Here is a 16,463-nt window from a genome sequence, read left to right as displayed (position 1 = left end):
GTAGAATGGCCACTTGGTCTTCTCTCAATACGTTCACAAAATTTTACAGCATGGACATGGCAGCCAAACAGGACTCTGCATTCGGATCTTCAGTTCTGATTGCAGTCTCACAGGTCCCATCCTAAATTCAAGGGACTGCTTTGATACATCCCACGAGTTCAGGAATGAAGTGTCTTGTCACACTTGAAGGAAAGATTAGGTTCTTACCTTGGTAATCTTCTTTCTAGTAGACAAGACACTCCATTCCTAAAGCCCACCCTATCAGATGTTCAGTTGCCTGCTTACTGTCTCAAAGGTCCCGTGGGAAGGGGTTGACTGCCCCCACAGGTTCAGGAATGGAGTGACTGTCTACTAGAAAGAAGATTACCGAGGTAAAAACCTAAATCTTTCCTTTTAGGGGCTTTTTCATGTTAACCATTTTATAGACATATACTTTGATGATGCTTATTCTCTGCTCACATAACATCCCCTCCTCTTGTTTGCAGTTTCATAACAGTATTGGAAGGGAGTTTAAAATCAAAACTAATTTGCATATCATATAGGAGTCTCACCCGCTGTTGCAATATCCAAAAAAGTTTCCAGGGTGAGGATTCCTGGAGTAAGGCACAGGAAAGCAAACCAGGTAAATTTCATAAAAACCAGTCAACATCACAATAATGGTTCTTTATAAGACTATTTACAAGAGCTATTGGATAAGACTGGTATTTACAACTAGCCCTCTCCTCTCCTTGATCACTCATAAAAGGCAGTTTTAAACAGCAGTCCCATGAGTATCACATTTCTTGATTTTATTTGTCTTTATTCCTATGTATCCTCTCTTCCTTAGTCTATAGAATGTTTCATACAAATTTCATATTTTAAAATAAAAGTGCATCTTTTTGCTAGGGCAAAGACACTTCTTTGTTCTTCTGTAGATCTTCACTGAAGTTATAAGACAGGCTGTAGTTTATTTTTAGGCAAGACCTCTGCCTTGAGAGCTAATAAAATCAGCACGCTGCCATACCAAGATTCAAAACAAGGTGGTGGAGGCAGAATTTTCCAAAATTGGCAAATAAATCCAAACAAACCACCCAGCACTTATTTCTGCCCATAAAGGAGATTAAAACTAAACATGAAAAGGGAAGAATCTTAAATGCTGTAGTGAACGAGCTGCCAATTATATTGCCATTGCCAAAAAGATTTTTCCTAGTACTGTCCCTCGGGGGAATGTTTACTCATCATAAGCCACTAAGAGGACTGTGCAAAACCTGTTCACTCTAAATTCTGCAGGTACCAGAGCTGAATGCTGGTTCAGCTGTAACTTCTCGCACAAAACCACTTATGCAAGGAGGCAGCACAATTTTGACTGCACCAGGATCATTTCACAAAGCAATTAAAATTCTTTTTCTTTGTAGCTTTTCTCTTTGCCAATTTGTACATTTTATTTAGAAATCCATCTCATCCGAGTCTGCACCACCAGCTGTCCCAGTCTCTTCCCGATTCTGATCCCAGACAAAGCGGTAATTGTGCTCCAGCTGCTGCTGTCTCTTTTCTTCTCTGTGCACCTCTTCTGTGCCATGGACCTACAGAGACACATAAAAGAAGACAACTTCAGCCCTTGCGTCTGTGGAAGGAGGTAAGGAGTCTGTTGCAAGGCATCTCAGATACAATACTGTGCCTTGGAAAACCCTTTCTACTTGCGTGCTTGTTTACAATATATCAAAAATACAATTAATAATGAATTAAATGAGAAGTTTATTTCACTGATCTATACAATGTATATTACCGTATTTTCGCGGATATAACGCGCGCGTTATACGCGATTTTACCTACCGCGCATACCCCTCGCGCGTTATATGCCTGAGCGCGGTATAGAAAAGTTTTTAAACATAGTTCCCACCCCGCCCGACGCCCGATTCACCCCCCCAGCAGGACCGCTCGCACCCCCACCCCGAACGACCGCTCGCACGCGCTCCCACCCGCACCCGCATCCACGATCGGAGCAAGAGGGAGCCCAAGCCCTCTTGCCCGGCCGACTCCCCGACGTCCGATACATCCCCCCCCCCCGAAGGACCGCCGACTTCCCGACAATATCGGGCCAGGAGGGAGCCCAAACCCTCCTGGCCACAGCGACCCCCTACCCCCACCCCGCACTACATTACGGGCAGGAGGGATCCCAGGCCCTCCTGCCCTCGACGCAAACCCCCTCCCCCCAACGACCGCCCCCCCCAAGAACCTCCGCCCGTCCCCCAGCCGACCCGCGACCCCCCTGGCCGACACCCCCACCCGCCTTCCCCGTACCTTTGTGTAGTTGGGCCAGAAGGGAGCCCAAACCCTCCTGGCCACGGCGACCCCCTAACCCCACCCCGCACTACATTACGGGCAGGAGGGATCCCAGGCCCTCCTGCCCTCGACGCAAACCCCCCTCCCTCCAACGACCGTCCCCCCCCAAGAACCTCCGACCGCCCCCCCAGCCGACCCGCGACCCCCCTGGCCGACCCCCACGACCCCCCCACCCCCCTTCCCCGTACCTTTGGAAGTTGGCCGGACAGACGGGAGCCAAACCCGCCTGTCCGGCAGGCAGCCAACGAAGGAATGAGGCCGGATTGGCCCATCCGTCCTAAAGCTCCGCCTACTGGTGGGGCCTAAGGCGCGTGGGCCAATCAGAATAGGCCCTGGAGCCTTAGGTCCCACCTGGGGTCGCGGCCTGAGACACATGGTCGGGTTTGGCCCATGTGCCTCAGGCCGCGCCCCCAGGTGGGACCTAAGGCTCCAGGGCCTATTCTGATTGGCCCACGCGCCTTAGGCCCCACCAGTAGGCGGAGCTTTAGGACGGATGGGCCAATCCGGCCTCATTCCTTCGTTGGCTGCCTGCCGGACAGGCGGGTTTGGCTCCCGTCTGTCCGGCCAACTTCCAAAGGTACGGGGAAGGGAGGTGGGGGGGTCGTGGGGGTCGGCCAGGGGGGTCGCGGGTCGGCTGGGGGGGCGGTCGGAGGTTCTTGGGGGGGGGCGGTCGTTGGAGGGAGGGGGGGTTGCGTCGAGGGCAGGAGGGCCTGGGATCCCTCCTGCCCGTAATGTAGTGCGGGGTGGGGTTAGGGGGTCGCCGTGGCCAGGAGGGTTTGGGCTCCCTTCTGGCCCAACTACACAAAGGTACGGGGAAGGCGGGTGGGGGTGTCGTGGGGGTCGGCCAGGGGGGTCGCGGGTCGGCTGGGGGACGGGCGGAGGTTCTTGGGGGGGGCGGTCGTTGGGGGGAGGGGGTTTGCGTCGAGGGCAGGAGGGCCTGGGATCCCTCCTGCCCGTAATGTAGTGCGGGGTGGGGTTAGGGGGTCGCCGTGGCCAGGAGGGTTTGGGCTCCCTCCTGGCCCGATATTGTTGGGGAGTCGGCGGTCCTTCGGGGTGAGGGTGCGAGTGGTCCTGCCGGGGGGGGGGGATGTATCGGACGTCGGGGGGGGGGGGCATCAGGCTTTCAGGATGGGGACAGACCTTCAAGGGGGGACAGGACTTCAAGGGGGGACAGTGCACGGAAAGTCAGGACAGTGCACGGAAAGTCAGGGCAGTGCACGGAAGTCAGGGGGGGTGAACGGAGAGTCGGGACAGCGCACGGAAAGTCAGGGCGGGCGAAAGGAGCGTCGGGCATCATGCGCGTTATATGCCTGAGCGCGGTATAGAAAAGTTTTGGTACATATCATCGTGATTTCTGCGCGCTATACCCCTGTGCGCGTTTTACACAGGTGCGCGTTATATCCGCGAAAATACGGTATACTTCCAAACTGAAAAAGAAGAAATCAAAAAGTCTCAGTTGCATAAATCTACCCATCCTGTGTCACAGCAAGGAGAAATTGTGTTTCACCTAATTTTTTCGTTCCTCAAGTCTCCCCAGACTAGTCCAAATGCTGTACTGTTAATGGAGGAGCACAAATCCACACATTTGGACTGTTCTAGAGAGACGAGGAAGCCCAAATTAAATCCATTTTCAAAGCTCTCTTAACAAGTTGGATAAGATAACTTCACCTGTGTCCAAGCACCCCAGTTGAGCTAATTTTAATATTTTGATTCTTCTTTCAATACATTATGTTGTATGAAGTGCATTTTGTGTTTATTTAAACTTTATATACCACTTTTATTGGAGAACAGGCCATAAATAAAAGGAGGGAAAATCAGTAAAGGAACTCTATTTGAAGCAAAATTCTAAACATGCTAACACAGAGTTACTAAAACAATTCTAGGATGAAGTTATTAAAAAGATACAGACTGGGAGAAAGGCTATAAGAATGTGTGTGTGAACATCCCTTGGACATTGTGTGGTCCATCACAGTAAAGTGCAAACAGTTTGACACCAGTGAAACATCCCTCCATAGCCAGTAGCTGTGAGTTAAGAAGAACATTTTCTATTACTGGTTCAGGTGCTTGTGTTCTCTCATATGGATTATGATAATTTGTATTCAACTATTTCTATAAAACTCTATTTTAAACTCTAGATGCTTCAAAATACTGTAGTTAGTACAATTTTTCATTTGAAGAGGTCTGACAGAGCTAATCCCTCTGATCTGTCTACACTGGTTGCCCATACAGGCAGATGTTTTTAAACTGGCATGTGTGATTTTTGAGGGCATGTGTGATTTTTGAGGGCACCAACCCTGAGTACCTTATTGGATTATTTTCATTTCTCAAGAATGTTAGATCTAGAGCTGGAGATTCCTGTTTCATTGTCTTTTCCTCTGGTGTTAGCAGTTTGTTATAAGAAGTAGAGAATGACACGGGGAAAAATTCTGTCCCCGTCCCGGGACCACCATCCACTTCACCGCCCTGTCCCCCGCTGTCCCTTTCACCACCCCATCCATACAAGCTTCAGTACTGCAATATTTAGCTTATTCCTTCCTTATAAATCAAAGTTCTAGCTGCTGAACTAGAAAAAGAGATGTTCAGCTGGCAGGGCTTTGTTTATACATTTTTATAAACACAATTAATATACTATTTTATCCTAAAGCAAAATAAATAAATAAATAAATAGAAAATATTTTTCTACCTTTGTTGTCTGGTTTCTGCTTTCCTCATCTTCTCATTCAGATCCTTCCATCCACTGTCTGTCTTCTCTCTGCACCTTCCATTTGCTCTGTTACTGTGCCTCTCCCTTCACTCCCCCCCCAATTGGTCTGGCACCCATCTTCTTCCCTCCGCTCCCCAATAGTCAGGCATCTCTGTATTCTTCCCTTCCAGTGTCTTCTCCCCACTCTCTCTTCCCCATTCCCTTAAGTGTCTTCTCCCCACTCTGACTTCCCCGTGTCCTTTCATTGTCTTCTCCCCACTTTGTCTTCCCCATTTCTCAGTGTTTTCTCCCTACAGTCAAAAGGTTCTGGCTACAGCAGACAGGACAGAGTGGACAGATTGTAAACTTATATATTCATTTATATGAATAGGTTTCATTCCATACAAAAAATATACTCTGACCTCAGTCCTTTTGTTTCTCAGACCCAGTTTCCTGATGGTACATGGCACTTACGGCAGAGTTTCTGGAGGTAAACCCGACTCCTCTGATAAAAACCCGTTCTCACTGCTGCTTCTTTGCTGGCAACCGGGACTTGGCGAGAATAATTGGAACCGCAGAGAGGACCAGAAGCAGCAGAGCCCAAAGAGGATGGTAGAAGAACCAACCTTTCCTCCCTTTCTCCCTCCCTGCCCCTTACCTTCGTGGCAGGGAATTTCTCTAAGTGTGCTTCTTACCAGCAGCCGGAGCACTGAAACCGCGTGTGGCTGCAGTAAAGGTCGTCTCAGGATGTCTGGTGCAGTACTCAGAGAGACCCCTCAGGAAAGAGACTTGGGAGTACCTATCGACAAGTTGATGAAGCCGTCTATGCAATGTGTGGCGGCTGTGGCGAAAAGGGCGAACAGAATGCTTGGAATGATTAAGAAGGGGATCACGAACAGATCGGAGAAGGTTATCATGCTGCTGTACCGGGCCATGGTGCGACCCCACCTGGAATACTGCGTCCAGCACTGGTCGCCGTACTTGAAGAAGGACATGGTACTACTCGAAAGGGTCCAGAGAAGAGCTACTAAAATGGTTAAGGGGCTAGAGGAGTTGTCGTACAGCAAGAGATTAGAGAAACTAGGCCTCTTCGCCCTTGAAAAGAGGAGACTGAGAGGGGACATGATCGAAACATTCAAGATAATGAAGGGAATAGACTTAGTAGATAAAGACAGGTTGTTCACCCTCTCAAAGGTAGGGAGAACGAGAGGGCACTCTCTAAAGTTAAAAGGGGATAGATGCCGTACAAATGTAAGGAAGTTTTTTTTCATCCAGAGAGTGGTCTTACTATTTTTTCAGTGACTCCCACTCTATATAAGAGAAGAAAAGAATTTAGACAAATTTAAGACTAAGCTTAAAAGTTTCCTTTTTAATGATGCTTTTAGTGAATAAATGATCCTTCAATACATCTTTATCTTATATTTCTTTTTTTCATGTTTGTCTTCCCTCCTAATGTTTTTACCTTTATATATTAAGCTTAATACAGATTGTAACCTTTAAATAATCTTCCTGTTGTTTCTATATTGTATTTATGAATTTTTTTTTGTTGTTGTTTTGTTTTTGAAACACTGTATGTCTGTAATAATTTACCTATGTTTTTAGATATTTGTAAGCATTTTGTATATCGCCTAGAATGTAGATTAGGCGATTAATCAAACTATATAATAAACTTGGAAACTTGGAAGACTTTGGTAGTTGGGGGAGTACATTTGGTAACGTTTCCATGTATAGTGAGGAGCCTTGTGTATTAGCTAGGTGATGCAAGAGCACTTTCTTTGTATGTTGTCTCATGCATTAGATTCTGGTAATTTTATGCTTTATAAAATGTTTAATAAACATTTTTTGAGAAAAAAAAATTATCATACTGGAACAGACCAAGGGTCCATCAAGTTCCGTATCCTATTTCCAACTAGAGAATGACACGGAGACTGTTTACCACGTTAAACCGCGGATCACTGCAGTAAATCCGCAGGAATGGAGACATTTGCAACTGGTTTACCACAGGAATGGGGACAAGACCTTTCATCGCCCCGCAGAAATGGGGATAAGACCTTTTACCGCCCTGTGGGAGCGGTGAAAAGTCTTACTCCTGTGGTAAAAAAAATTGCGCCCATGTCAGACTCAGCATCTTTTCCCCAGCTCCTCTTGTGCCTACTTTACCTTCAGGAGCCAGCCATGCCATGATGAAGACCTAAAACCAAATCCTGAGACCAATATGATTTGAAGAATAAAATTACCAGACAACAAAAAGAAAGATAAATTTATTTTATATTTTGTGATTAGAATATTTCAGATTTGAAATATGTATCCTGCTAGAGCTGGTATTAGACATAACTGGGGACCACAAAGTCCAGGCTGTGCATCTTTAGCTTCCAGCTGGCTTAGGGCTCTCTCTCTGACCAGGGGCAGTTGCCCTAGTTGCACTCCCCTAACATTATTCTTGCCATGTGTGACTAAAGTATTCTGTTAGCTTGATTTTTCTATGTAGCATTCTGTAATAATTTGGTTTGTTCAGTTTTCACAATAGTGATGGGGATATTTGTGAAAGGGAGGGGAGATGGGTTTTGTTGAACTTTGCTCAGTTTTATTTGTGTTTATAAAATGACAATTGTCAGAGAAGAAGCTTCCGTCCACACACATGCGACTGCAGGGCAGCAAAGGTAGGCTTCACTGGCATCAGTTTCTTTTCTAAAGCGCCGCGAAGGTGGGAGGGAGGGAGATAGATTTGGCCGAAGAGAGGGAGGGGGCTGCGCGCGCAATTGGTGACCGCGTGCCTTCCCTCCCTTAAGTTTCTTTACACCGCAAAGATAAGGGGATGGAGGGAGATTCTCGGGCCGCTGAAGGGCGTTGAGGTGGCAAGGGAAGGGTGGATGCTGCGGGGATGGGGCGGTGAAGGGGACAGCGGGGATGGGGATTGAGCGGTGAAGGGGACAAATTTTTTTCCCCATGTCATTCTCTATTTCCAACAGTGGCCTACCCAGGTCCCAAGTACCTAGCTATATCCCAAGTAGTAAAACAGATTTTATGCCGCTTATCCTAGGAATAAGCAGTGGATTTCCCTAAGCTGTCTCAATAATGGCCTATGAACTTCTCATTTAGAAAATGATTCAAACTTTTTTTAAACTCCGCTAAGCTAACTGATTTCTCCATATTCTCTGGCAATGAATTCCAGAGTTTAATTACATGTTGGGTGAAGAAATATTTTCTCCGGTTTATTTTAAATCTACTACTTAGTAGCTTCATCGCATGCCCCATAGTCCTAGTATTTTTGAAAAGAGTAAACAAGCAATTTACATCTACACTTTCCATTCTACTCAGTATTTTATAGACCTCTATCATATTACCACTGAGCAAATGTGAATCCATCTGCTTTTATTCTTCTTCCACTGTTGCTTCTTGTCCCTCCCCTGTCTGTTAAATGATGCTTTCTATGCCAAACTCACATTCAAATTTCAAATCAATTCAGTTATCTTCTTATCATATTCATTTGATCCACTCTTTTCTTTCCTCTCTCTTCTTCGCCCCTTAAACTTGGCATTGGTAATCTCCTATCTTCAGTATTGCAATTCTCTCTATGTCAATCTTCCTCTTTCTTCTTTTAAGTGCTTACAACTTATTCAACTAATTTCAGTTAAACTTCTTCATTCAACACATCGCTTTGACCATGGCACAATTCTGCTTAAACTTGAGCACTGGCTTCCTCTTTCTGCACCAATTTCCTATAAGATTCGTACTCTTGTTTACAAGTCACACCTGTTTTCTGCTCCTGCTTCCCTTCACAAACTCATCATCCCTTATATACTCCCCTTCCCTTCTTGCGCTCTACTGACCACAATTTTCTCTGACTTGCACCACCTTCAGAAGTCCTCTTGTTCTACTGCCTTCCGTTATATTGGTTTCAAGTTTATTAAAATTTTGATAAAACGCTAATGAATTCTAAGTGTTTTACAATTTATATTAAAAAAGGAAGAAACATTAAACAGATAAATACCGACTAAACAATACTTGACAAACATAAAAACAATAGGAAAGTGGGGAGAACTACAATTTTAAAAGCAAAGTTTCAAGTTTTATTAAAATTTGTGGAAACGGCTGCTGATGGGGGTGGGAGGGTTAGAATGTATTGTTCGGTGATGTCTGGGGACTAAGGAACCAATTCCTGGACGTTGGAGTGTGGTTTTACAGGGGGGGGGGGAAGAGGGATTGGGGATGTAACTCTCTTGGGGGTGTTTCATGTTGAGGGGAGGGGGTGGATTATTTTTTGGGGGCATTTAGTACAAGACAAAATTTTGATGATTTGGCCTCTATGATATGTTGCTGGCTAGTTTTGTGTATGATATACTGTTGGTTGGATATGTGTATTTACTATTGGCATTGTGAATTCATTGCTTGGTTGTCATCAATAAAAAAAATTGTTTGAACTAAAATTTTTTGAAATGCCTATCATGAATTTTAAGCGTTTTACAAGGTTAAAAACAAGGGAAGACTTACAAAAACATAGCGACAAGACAAATTAAGAATTTAAAACAAAATCAATAGATAAGTTTTGGTGAAATACAATAATTACAGGAAAGGCAAACATAAAAAAGGGATGAGGGAATATAAATTGTAAAAGACAATAGAGAAGCTAGGGAATTAAGATTATTAAACAACCCTGACAAGTCACCAAATCTACTCAGCAATTGTATGCATCTTGGAAGAGGTAGCATTTTTGATTTCCCTTAAATTTATCTAAGTTTTGTTCAGCCCTGATATGAAGTGGCAAGGAATTCCATACTGTAGGGGCCATAATTGCAAATGAAGAGGCCCGATGCATGCTAATGATTTTCAAGGTGTATGAAGATGTTGAGAGGAGGATCTTAAGACTCTTAAAGGTTCATATGGAATAAGAAGCTTGTGAATGAAGGCTGGTTCTTTAGTATTTTGGGATTTGAAAGAGAGAATAGTATATAATTCGGTGTGGAATTGGTAGCACTTTTGGAACAATCTTCTACTCCTCATCAGAAACAACCTTCCCTTATTGCCCTGTTGCCCGAGGGCTTATAATCTAAGCTTGTACTTGAGGCAACACAGGGTAAAGTGACTTGCCCAAGATCATAAGGAGTGTGGGAGGAAAAGCTAATACTTTCCAGTTCATGCATTGCATAGCGGCTGCTAACATGGCTCTATTTACCTACAGTCCTTAAGTTTAGGATTTAGAATTTAATTGATGTTTGTACTAGAGAATGACAAGGGGTCAAATTTTTCTCCATCCCCACGGGAAATCATTTTCCTGTTCTATCCCAGTGAGTTCTTTTCCTGTCCCTGCCCTGTTGCTGCAAGCTCTGTCCTCATCTGCACAAGTCTCAAACACTTTAAAATCATAAGCGTTTGAGGCTTGTGTGCTCAAGGCAGAGCTTATAGGAATGGAGCAGGGGCAGGGACAGCAACAGCAACAAAACTCGTATAGACGGGATGGGGAAATTGAGTTCCTGCAGGGACAGGGACAAATTTGTCCTCATGTCATTCTCTAGTTTGTACTAAAGGCTAAAACATGAAATCATGAGAGCACTTCCTGCCATCATCACTTGTTCCATGTAATATCCACCCACCCTTTCTATTGCAAATGCAAGCAGTGTCTCACTTCCGGCTCACCACACAATTGTTTCCCACGTATTCACCTTTATAGGACCCCCAGGGACCCCTGAAGAAGACTTTTTGTCGAAACGCGGACCGTGCTGGGTCTTGTATCCCTAATGAACTAGGTCCTTTAAGGCTTTTATGTGGATGATTCATTTTTATGTGGATGAAATTATTTTATGTGGATGATTTCAGTGTACCTTTGGAACTTTGACACTTTCAAATATAGTCCATTTAGGAACATCGTCACTCCACAGAGTTTTTTTGGTTTTCTCTGGATTTTCTTCTTTGTGGATATTTTGGGGTCAATTCCTTTTGTTTTTTGCATATCCACCCACACTGCAGGAGAGCCAGAAGCAGCTGACAGGTAGGAGCTCTAATAGCAGTAAATGGTATGAGCAAGAGATAGATGGCAGGAACTTCTTAGGGGGTGGGTTGAGAGAGCAGCAGCAGGGGGCAGGACATACAGATGCTAGTCCTTTCTGGTTCATTACATCGACCATGAAGCCTAATTATGCATAGTACATGAATAGATAGGTTTGGTACTATAAGAGATATGATAAAAACACCACAATGCCTGTTAACCAACAGATGAGAGATACAGCTCAAAATGTCTATGCTCTATATAAGTGCATCTGGAAGTTACCCATAATGATTTGTAGTTACTTACCAATATATTAAAGAAAATCTCTTTTAAGTTCTTGGTATCCTCATCTGAAAGCCAGTGAGTATCATCCTCATCACCAAAGCCCCCCGTGGTAACAATCTTGATTTCTATTTTCCCTTGAGGCAAAAAAGAAAGGAAAAGACTAATGCATCATTACACTAGACAGGTGTTCACCTTACTGTAAAATGTCTGCTACCACAATAAGCACCAATTCAAACATTGCATGAATATAGAAATCTTTAATAATACGTTACCAATATTGGTATCACCACACAAGTACTTTTATTGGCTAAACCATTATATCTAACTTAAGGAAGAGATGTTTTGCCCTCTGTATAGCTGTCATGAAGTGGTAAGTTAGAAGTCCTTGGGCTATCAATTTCTGGTAAGTAACCTAACAGTGGTTAGTGAGAATAACCACCCTGCTTCAGCAATTTTGCTCAAGTCTGTATGTTCATGTTTATTAAAAATCTTTATATACTGCTTAATTAGCCAAGAAGGATCAAAGCAGTTAATAACATAATTCAATCAAAGTAATGAAAGGAACTCCATTTAAATAATAAAGAAAAAGAAAACAACAACAAAACATTTCTAATACATAAAACTTAATATGACAATCTAAAATAGACTTATTCAGGGCACAGTTATGGATCCAGCAGCAGTTACTACATATAGCCAGTGTAGTAAAAGGCTTTTTCATCTTACTTGAAGTTGATCCATCATTGGCGAACTTAACAACAGAAATTAATTCTTGTATCTCAAGACTTCAAGGTTGGGCTTCTTCTATACGTATAAAATTTTTTATTAATTTTATCAAAGCAACTTTCAAGAGGTATTTGCATCAGAAGTTTGTTGCAGATGCACAAAATATGGCATTTCTGACAACGAACTCGACTCTATACTAGTTGTGCATTCATATATACCTTACATGACGACATCCCTTCACTAACATCTAACTGGTCAAAAATAGTTGCTTCCATATAAGGCTTGCTTCTATACCTTCATAGGGGTGTGTCACAAAAGCATTCCTAAAATTTACATTCTTATACCTAAAACGTTACATTCTTATACTAAGCTTACATGATTTATAAAGAAAAATACAAAAACAAATATTGGAATATACCCACAAAAGATAATCCATACACACAGCTTTAAACCCTTTCTGTTAAAGTCAGCCTGCATTTCTGCTATCAGCATATGCTGAAAAGTCTTTGGTCCTTGTTAGAACAGCAAAAGGAGGGGCTACTCCCCCCAGAGTTCCATAGAGTAGTGAGAGTTGCTTAAAGGTCAAAGAGGTCAAACTGTAGATGTGGTCTTCTCAGAATTTCTTCAGGTTTAAAATATATAAAATATAATTTTCAAAGTAAAATATATATTCTAATCTACAGTTGTTACCTGGAACTGCATAAGTAAATTCCTAGTGTATAGCTTTAATGGCTTACTAAAATTTACTAAAACTTAATTCTGGATCTATACAATACTATACATGTGTATCCAATTAGTGTTTAAAATCAGGGCCTCTTGGAATGTAAAGCAACAAGGTCAAAAGCCAACTCCTGTCTGCTTATAACTTCCCTAGAGATCTCCATAGACCGGACTGGACTCACATTTGAACAATGAAACCTTATGAAACTTAAGCTTTGCCATCTGGAGTAAATTTGCTATGGCGCTTATCAATCATGCTAATGTCCTAACCTGCATTCCTTTTCCATCAAGCACACAGCACATGTGGGTTTTTTCCAAATCAGTATGATACAGGTCTGCTACTCCCTTGTCTTTTGGTTCTGTACCCAGTTTTATCCAATTTTCTGGTTTTAAATACATATGTATAGCCACTAATTACACATGCTCACCTGCCCTTGGATTAGGCCCTATCAATAAGTTTTTCTAACTAGTGAATCCTATGCAATATGAAAAAGCGTAATGGCTGAATTTTGATTTCATGTTTGTTCATTTCACCAAAACCACCTGTCCAGGTTAATAAGCTGGCCCCCCCAAGGCTTATTTAAGGCACAGAACTACTTCACTATATATAATTTGCCCCTTCTGTTCGACTTGACTCAGGTGACACCCTAAAGATTGAATTTTCATCTAGAATCCTTGGATTCATTCTGGATTCCATCCTCTTTTTGACTAATCAAATTAACAATGTATCTAAAAATTTTTTTTTTAATCTCCGGATGTTAAAAAGGGTTCGCAGTTTCTTTTATCAACAACACTTTGCTGTATTGGTCCAAGCTATTATATTGATTTATCTGAACTATGCAAACTCTCTTTACATCAGTATGAGTAAGGGTAATTTGAAGAGATTGCAACTGATTCAGAATACGACTGCCAAACTGATTTTTTGTAAGAATAAATTTGATCATGTTACTCCGCTGTTGAGGATGCTGCATTGGCTCCTGGTTTACTGGAGGATTCAGTTTAAGTGTGCTAATGTTGTATTTAAATGTCTCTATGGAATCTTTTCTCCACTATTCTCCCTTTCTTTCAACTCTCAACGTCCATCTTCTTCTAGAGATATACATATAAATAAATTCTCTTTTAGTAAAGGGATTCAAGCTTTAGGTAAACTTTCTCACTCTTTGGCATTCATGACGGTGAAAATTTGGAATGATCTCCCTTCAGAAATTAGATTTTTGTATTCTTTAATTTGCTTTAGAAAAACCCTGAAGACATATTTTTATAACAAATTTCTGGATGATAAATAATAGAGTTTAATAGAGAGATTCTGCTAAAATGACCCGGTATATAAGACCAAAGATTAGATTAGATTACATTCTTCTTCCTGACATACGGGAGTATTTTGCTGCTGGAGATCATTTCGGATGATACTGATTTTTCTTGGAAAAATTCTGCAAGGTTTTGGGCTGAAGGAGAGTTCTCAGTTGAGATAGGCTGGGTATGCTTGAATTGTGTGAGTTTTTTTAAGATTGCAAATAAGGTGGCTGAATTCTTAGCTTTGTTTATGCATTTTGAATAATATTTCATCTTTGTAGCATTTAACGTTGTTTTATAGAAATGTGAATATTCTTCATATTTATGTAGGTTGGACTTAGTTGGATTGGAGTGCCATTTATGTTCTAAGGAATAAAGCTGTTGCTTGAGAAAGGTTAATTCATAGTTGAACCAAGGGTTATTTTGTTTTTGGTTGAGATTATACAAACATAGATTGGGGCTATTTTATTGAGAAAGGAACGAAAGGCATCATCCCAAATTTGAATTTGATCGCTAAGGGATGCAGCTATAAGCTTATCTGTGTTAAGTTTGAAAGTGGAGGATATGGTAGCATCATTGAGATTATTAAAATCTCTAAATAAGATTTTTTTCAGTGGAGAATTAGAAACCGGGTTAAGATGACAGAAGGTAGAGATAAAAAAGTGATCAGACCACGGAACTTGGCATGAAGTAGGTTTTGAAAAATTAGAATGCTGAGATGGGGGGAACAAAAATCATGTCAAGGGTGTGACCCTTTATATGTGTAGGATCCAGAGTTAGAGGGGTTAGGTATCACACATGTGAGTTAAGAAATCGCAAGTGTTGGTGTTGTTAGGGTTCTCAAAGTAAATATTAAAGTCGCCGATGACAATGGGAAACAGAGAGTGTGGAAAAATCAAAGACGATGCTTTGCATTTGAGCTATAGAATTTGCAGTAATAGATGGAGGGTTATATAGAAGTAGAAGATCACTGGAAGGGTTAGTGTTGATCTTACACTGAATGGTTTCAATAGGGGAATTGGATGTTGATGATTCAAAACATATTATGAGGGAAGATTTGAAAATTACGGCTAGACCGCCACCATTCCTGCCTACTTGATGGTTGAAAGAGTAAGAACAGCCAGGAGGGCTGGCGAAGGATAAATAAGCCTCTTCGCCATCTTTCAACCAAATTTCCACAATACAAAGTATGTCCAAAGAATTAGTGGTAATCGGATCTTTGAGAATATGATGTTTGCTGTGTAGCCATTTTGTGTTTATTAGATCTAGTTTTAGAATATCTGATTATTTGACGTTAGTATGTGCAGGTAGGTGGATAGGAGTTGGAGCAGTATAAAGTTCAATTCGTTCTGGAGAACGAAATGGAATAAAGTTATTGGGTCTAGGAGGTCTGTGACCCCAGAAAACTGGAATTTGTGACACTTGTGAATCCACTGAGAATTGAGAGAGTAGCTGAGAGAAAGGTAAGAGAACTGAAGATGGCTGAAATTTGTATTGACATTGAGTAAAATGAGGTTGATTACCCTGTGATTGTACTGCGAAAAGTAACTAACAAAGTTGCGCACTAAGGAGCATTATTTGCTCCTTAGGTGCGCTCCTTTGGCGCACGCCAAAGGCACGCGCCTTTGCGGTTTGTGCTACAAAGGGAAAGTTTTCAAAGAACATGTACCAACTGAGGGGGCGGAGTCCAATGTGCCAAGCGGCAGATCAAAGAGCACAACATCAGAAAACTGGAAAAAAAAAAAGTTTAACAGCGAGTAAGAACAGTACAAATATGAAACAATTACAGGCAAAACTTAAACAACTAAAATGCAACAGCTAAAGAGGTTTTAGTGCTCGGGTGCTCAGTAGATAGGCTTCGGCAGATTTGAGTGCTTGTGCGCCGCAAAGGGAAAGTTTTTAAAGGACATGTACCAGCTGAGAGGGTGGAGTTCAATGTGCTGCCGCTTTGCATGGCACCTACTCACTACCAGTCTTAAGAGCCACAATACTATGAGGCTCTTCTAACATTCACTAGGGCTTCTCTCTAGGGTTATGAATGCTATCTCAACAGCAATCCCAGCAGGTGGCAGACAAGAACCCAGAGTAGCAGGCTTTTTTCTCATTACTTCCACACATTTTATTGAAATATCAAACCATAGCACTTCCCCCTCACTTGATCTTACCACATGGCCATGGGATGGACAGCTACTGTCATGGCCTGATGGACTGCCTGGAAGTAACATCTACAATGATTTCCACAGTGACACTTTACTGTAGTGGAGACAGAGACTAATCTAATGATAAAGACCAGCAAGTTGTGTATTTTTAATGTAATGCTGGTATGAAGACGCCAGCTTTCCCCCCCTGAAAGGTCATAAATGACTACCACAAGATATTAATGGCACATTTCTGAATCACCACTAGCCTGTTTGACTAGCCTGCTTAGTGCTCCCTGGGAAGTTTGGTTCCTCT

General features: G+C 42.3%; 1 protein-coding gene across 2 annotated transcripts in view; it reads right to left on the bottom strand.

Annotated features, from left to right (window-relative positions):
• Nucleotides 1-767: 767 nt before the first annotated feature.
• The window catches only part of OS9 (OS9 endoplasmic reticulum lectin), a 206,029-nt gene continuing 190,333 nt past the window's right edge, over nt 768-16,463 (bottom strand). For both annotated transcript variants that reach the window (XM_033937158.1, XM_033937157.1), the window contains 2 exons: nt 11,295-11,407; nt 768-1,562 (listed from right to left, as the gene is read on the bottom strand). In XM_033937158.1, the coding sequence (XP_033793049.1) occupies nt 1,425-1,562; nt 11,295-11,407 (251 nt within the window). In that variant the 3' untranslated portion in view covers nt 768-1,424. The remainder of the gene's footprint in view (nt 1,563-11,294; nt 11,408-16,463) is intronic.

Source organism: Geotrypetes seraphini, chromosome 3 (genome assembly GCF_902459505.1).
Source record: "Geotrypetes seraphini chromosome 3, aGeoSer1.1, whole genome shotgun sequence".
NCBI lineage: Eukaryota > Metazoa > Chordata > Amphibia > Gymnophiona > Dermophiidae > Geotrypetes > Geotrypetes seraphini.
Note: the sequence above shows the minus strand (reverse complement) of the source record. Positions and strands in the feature narration are given on the sequence as shown.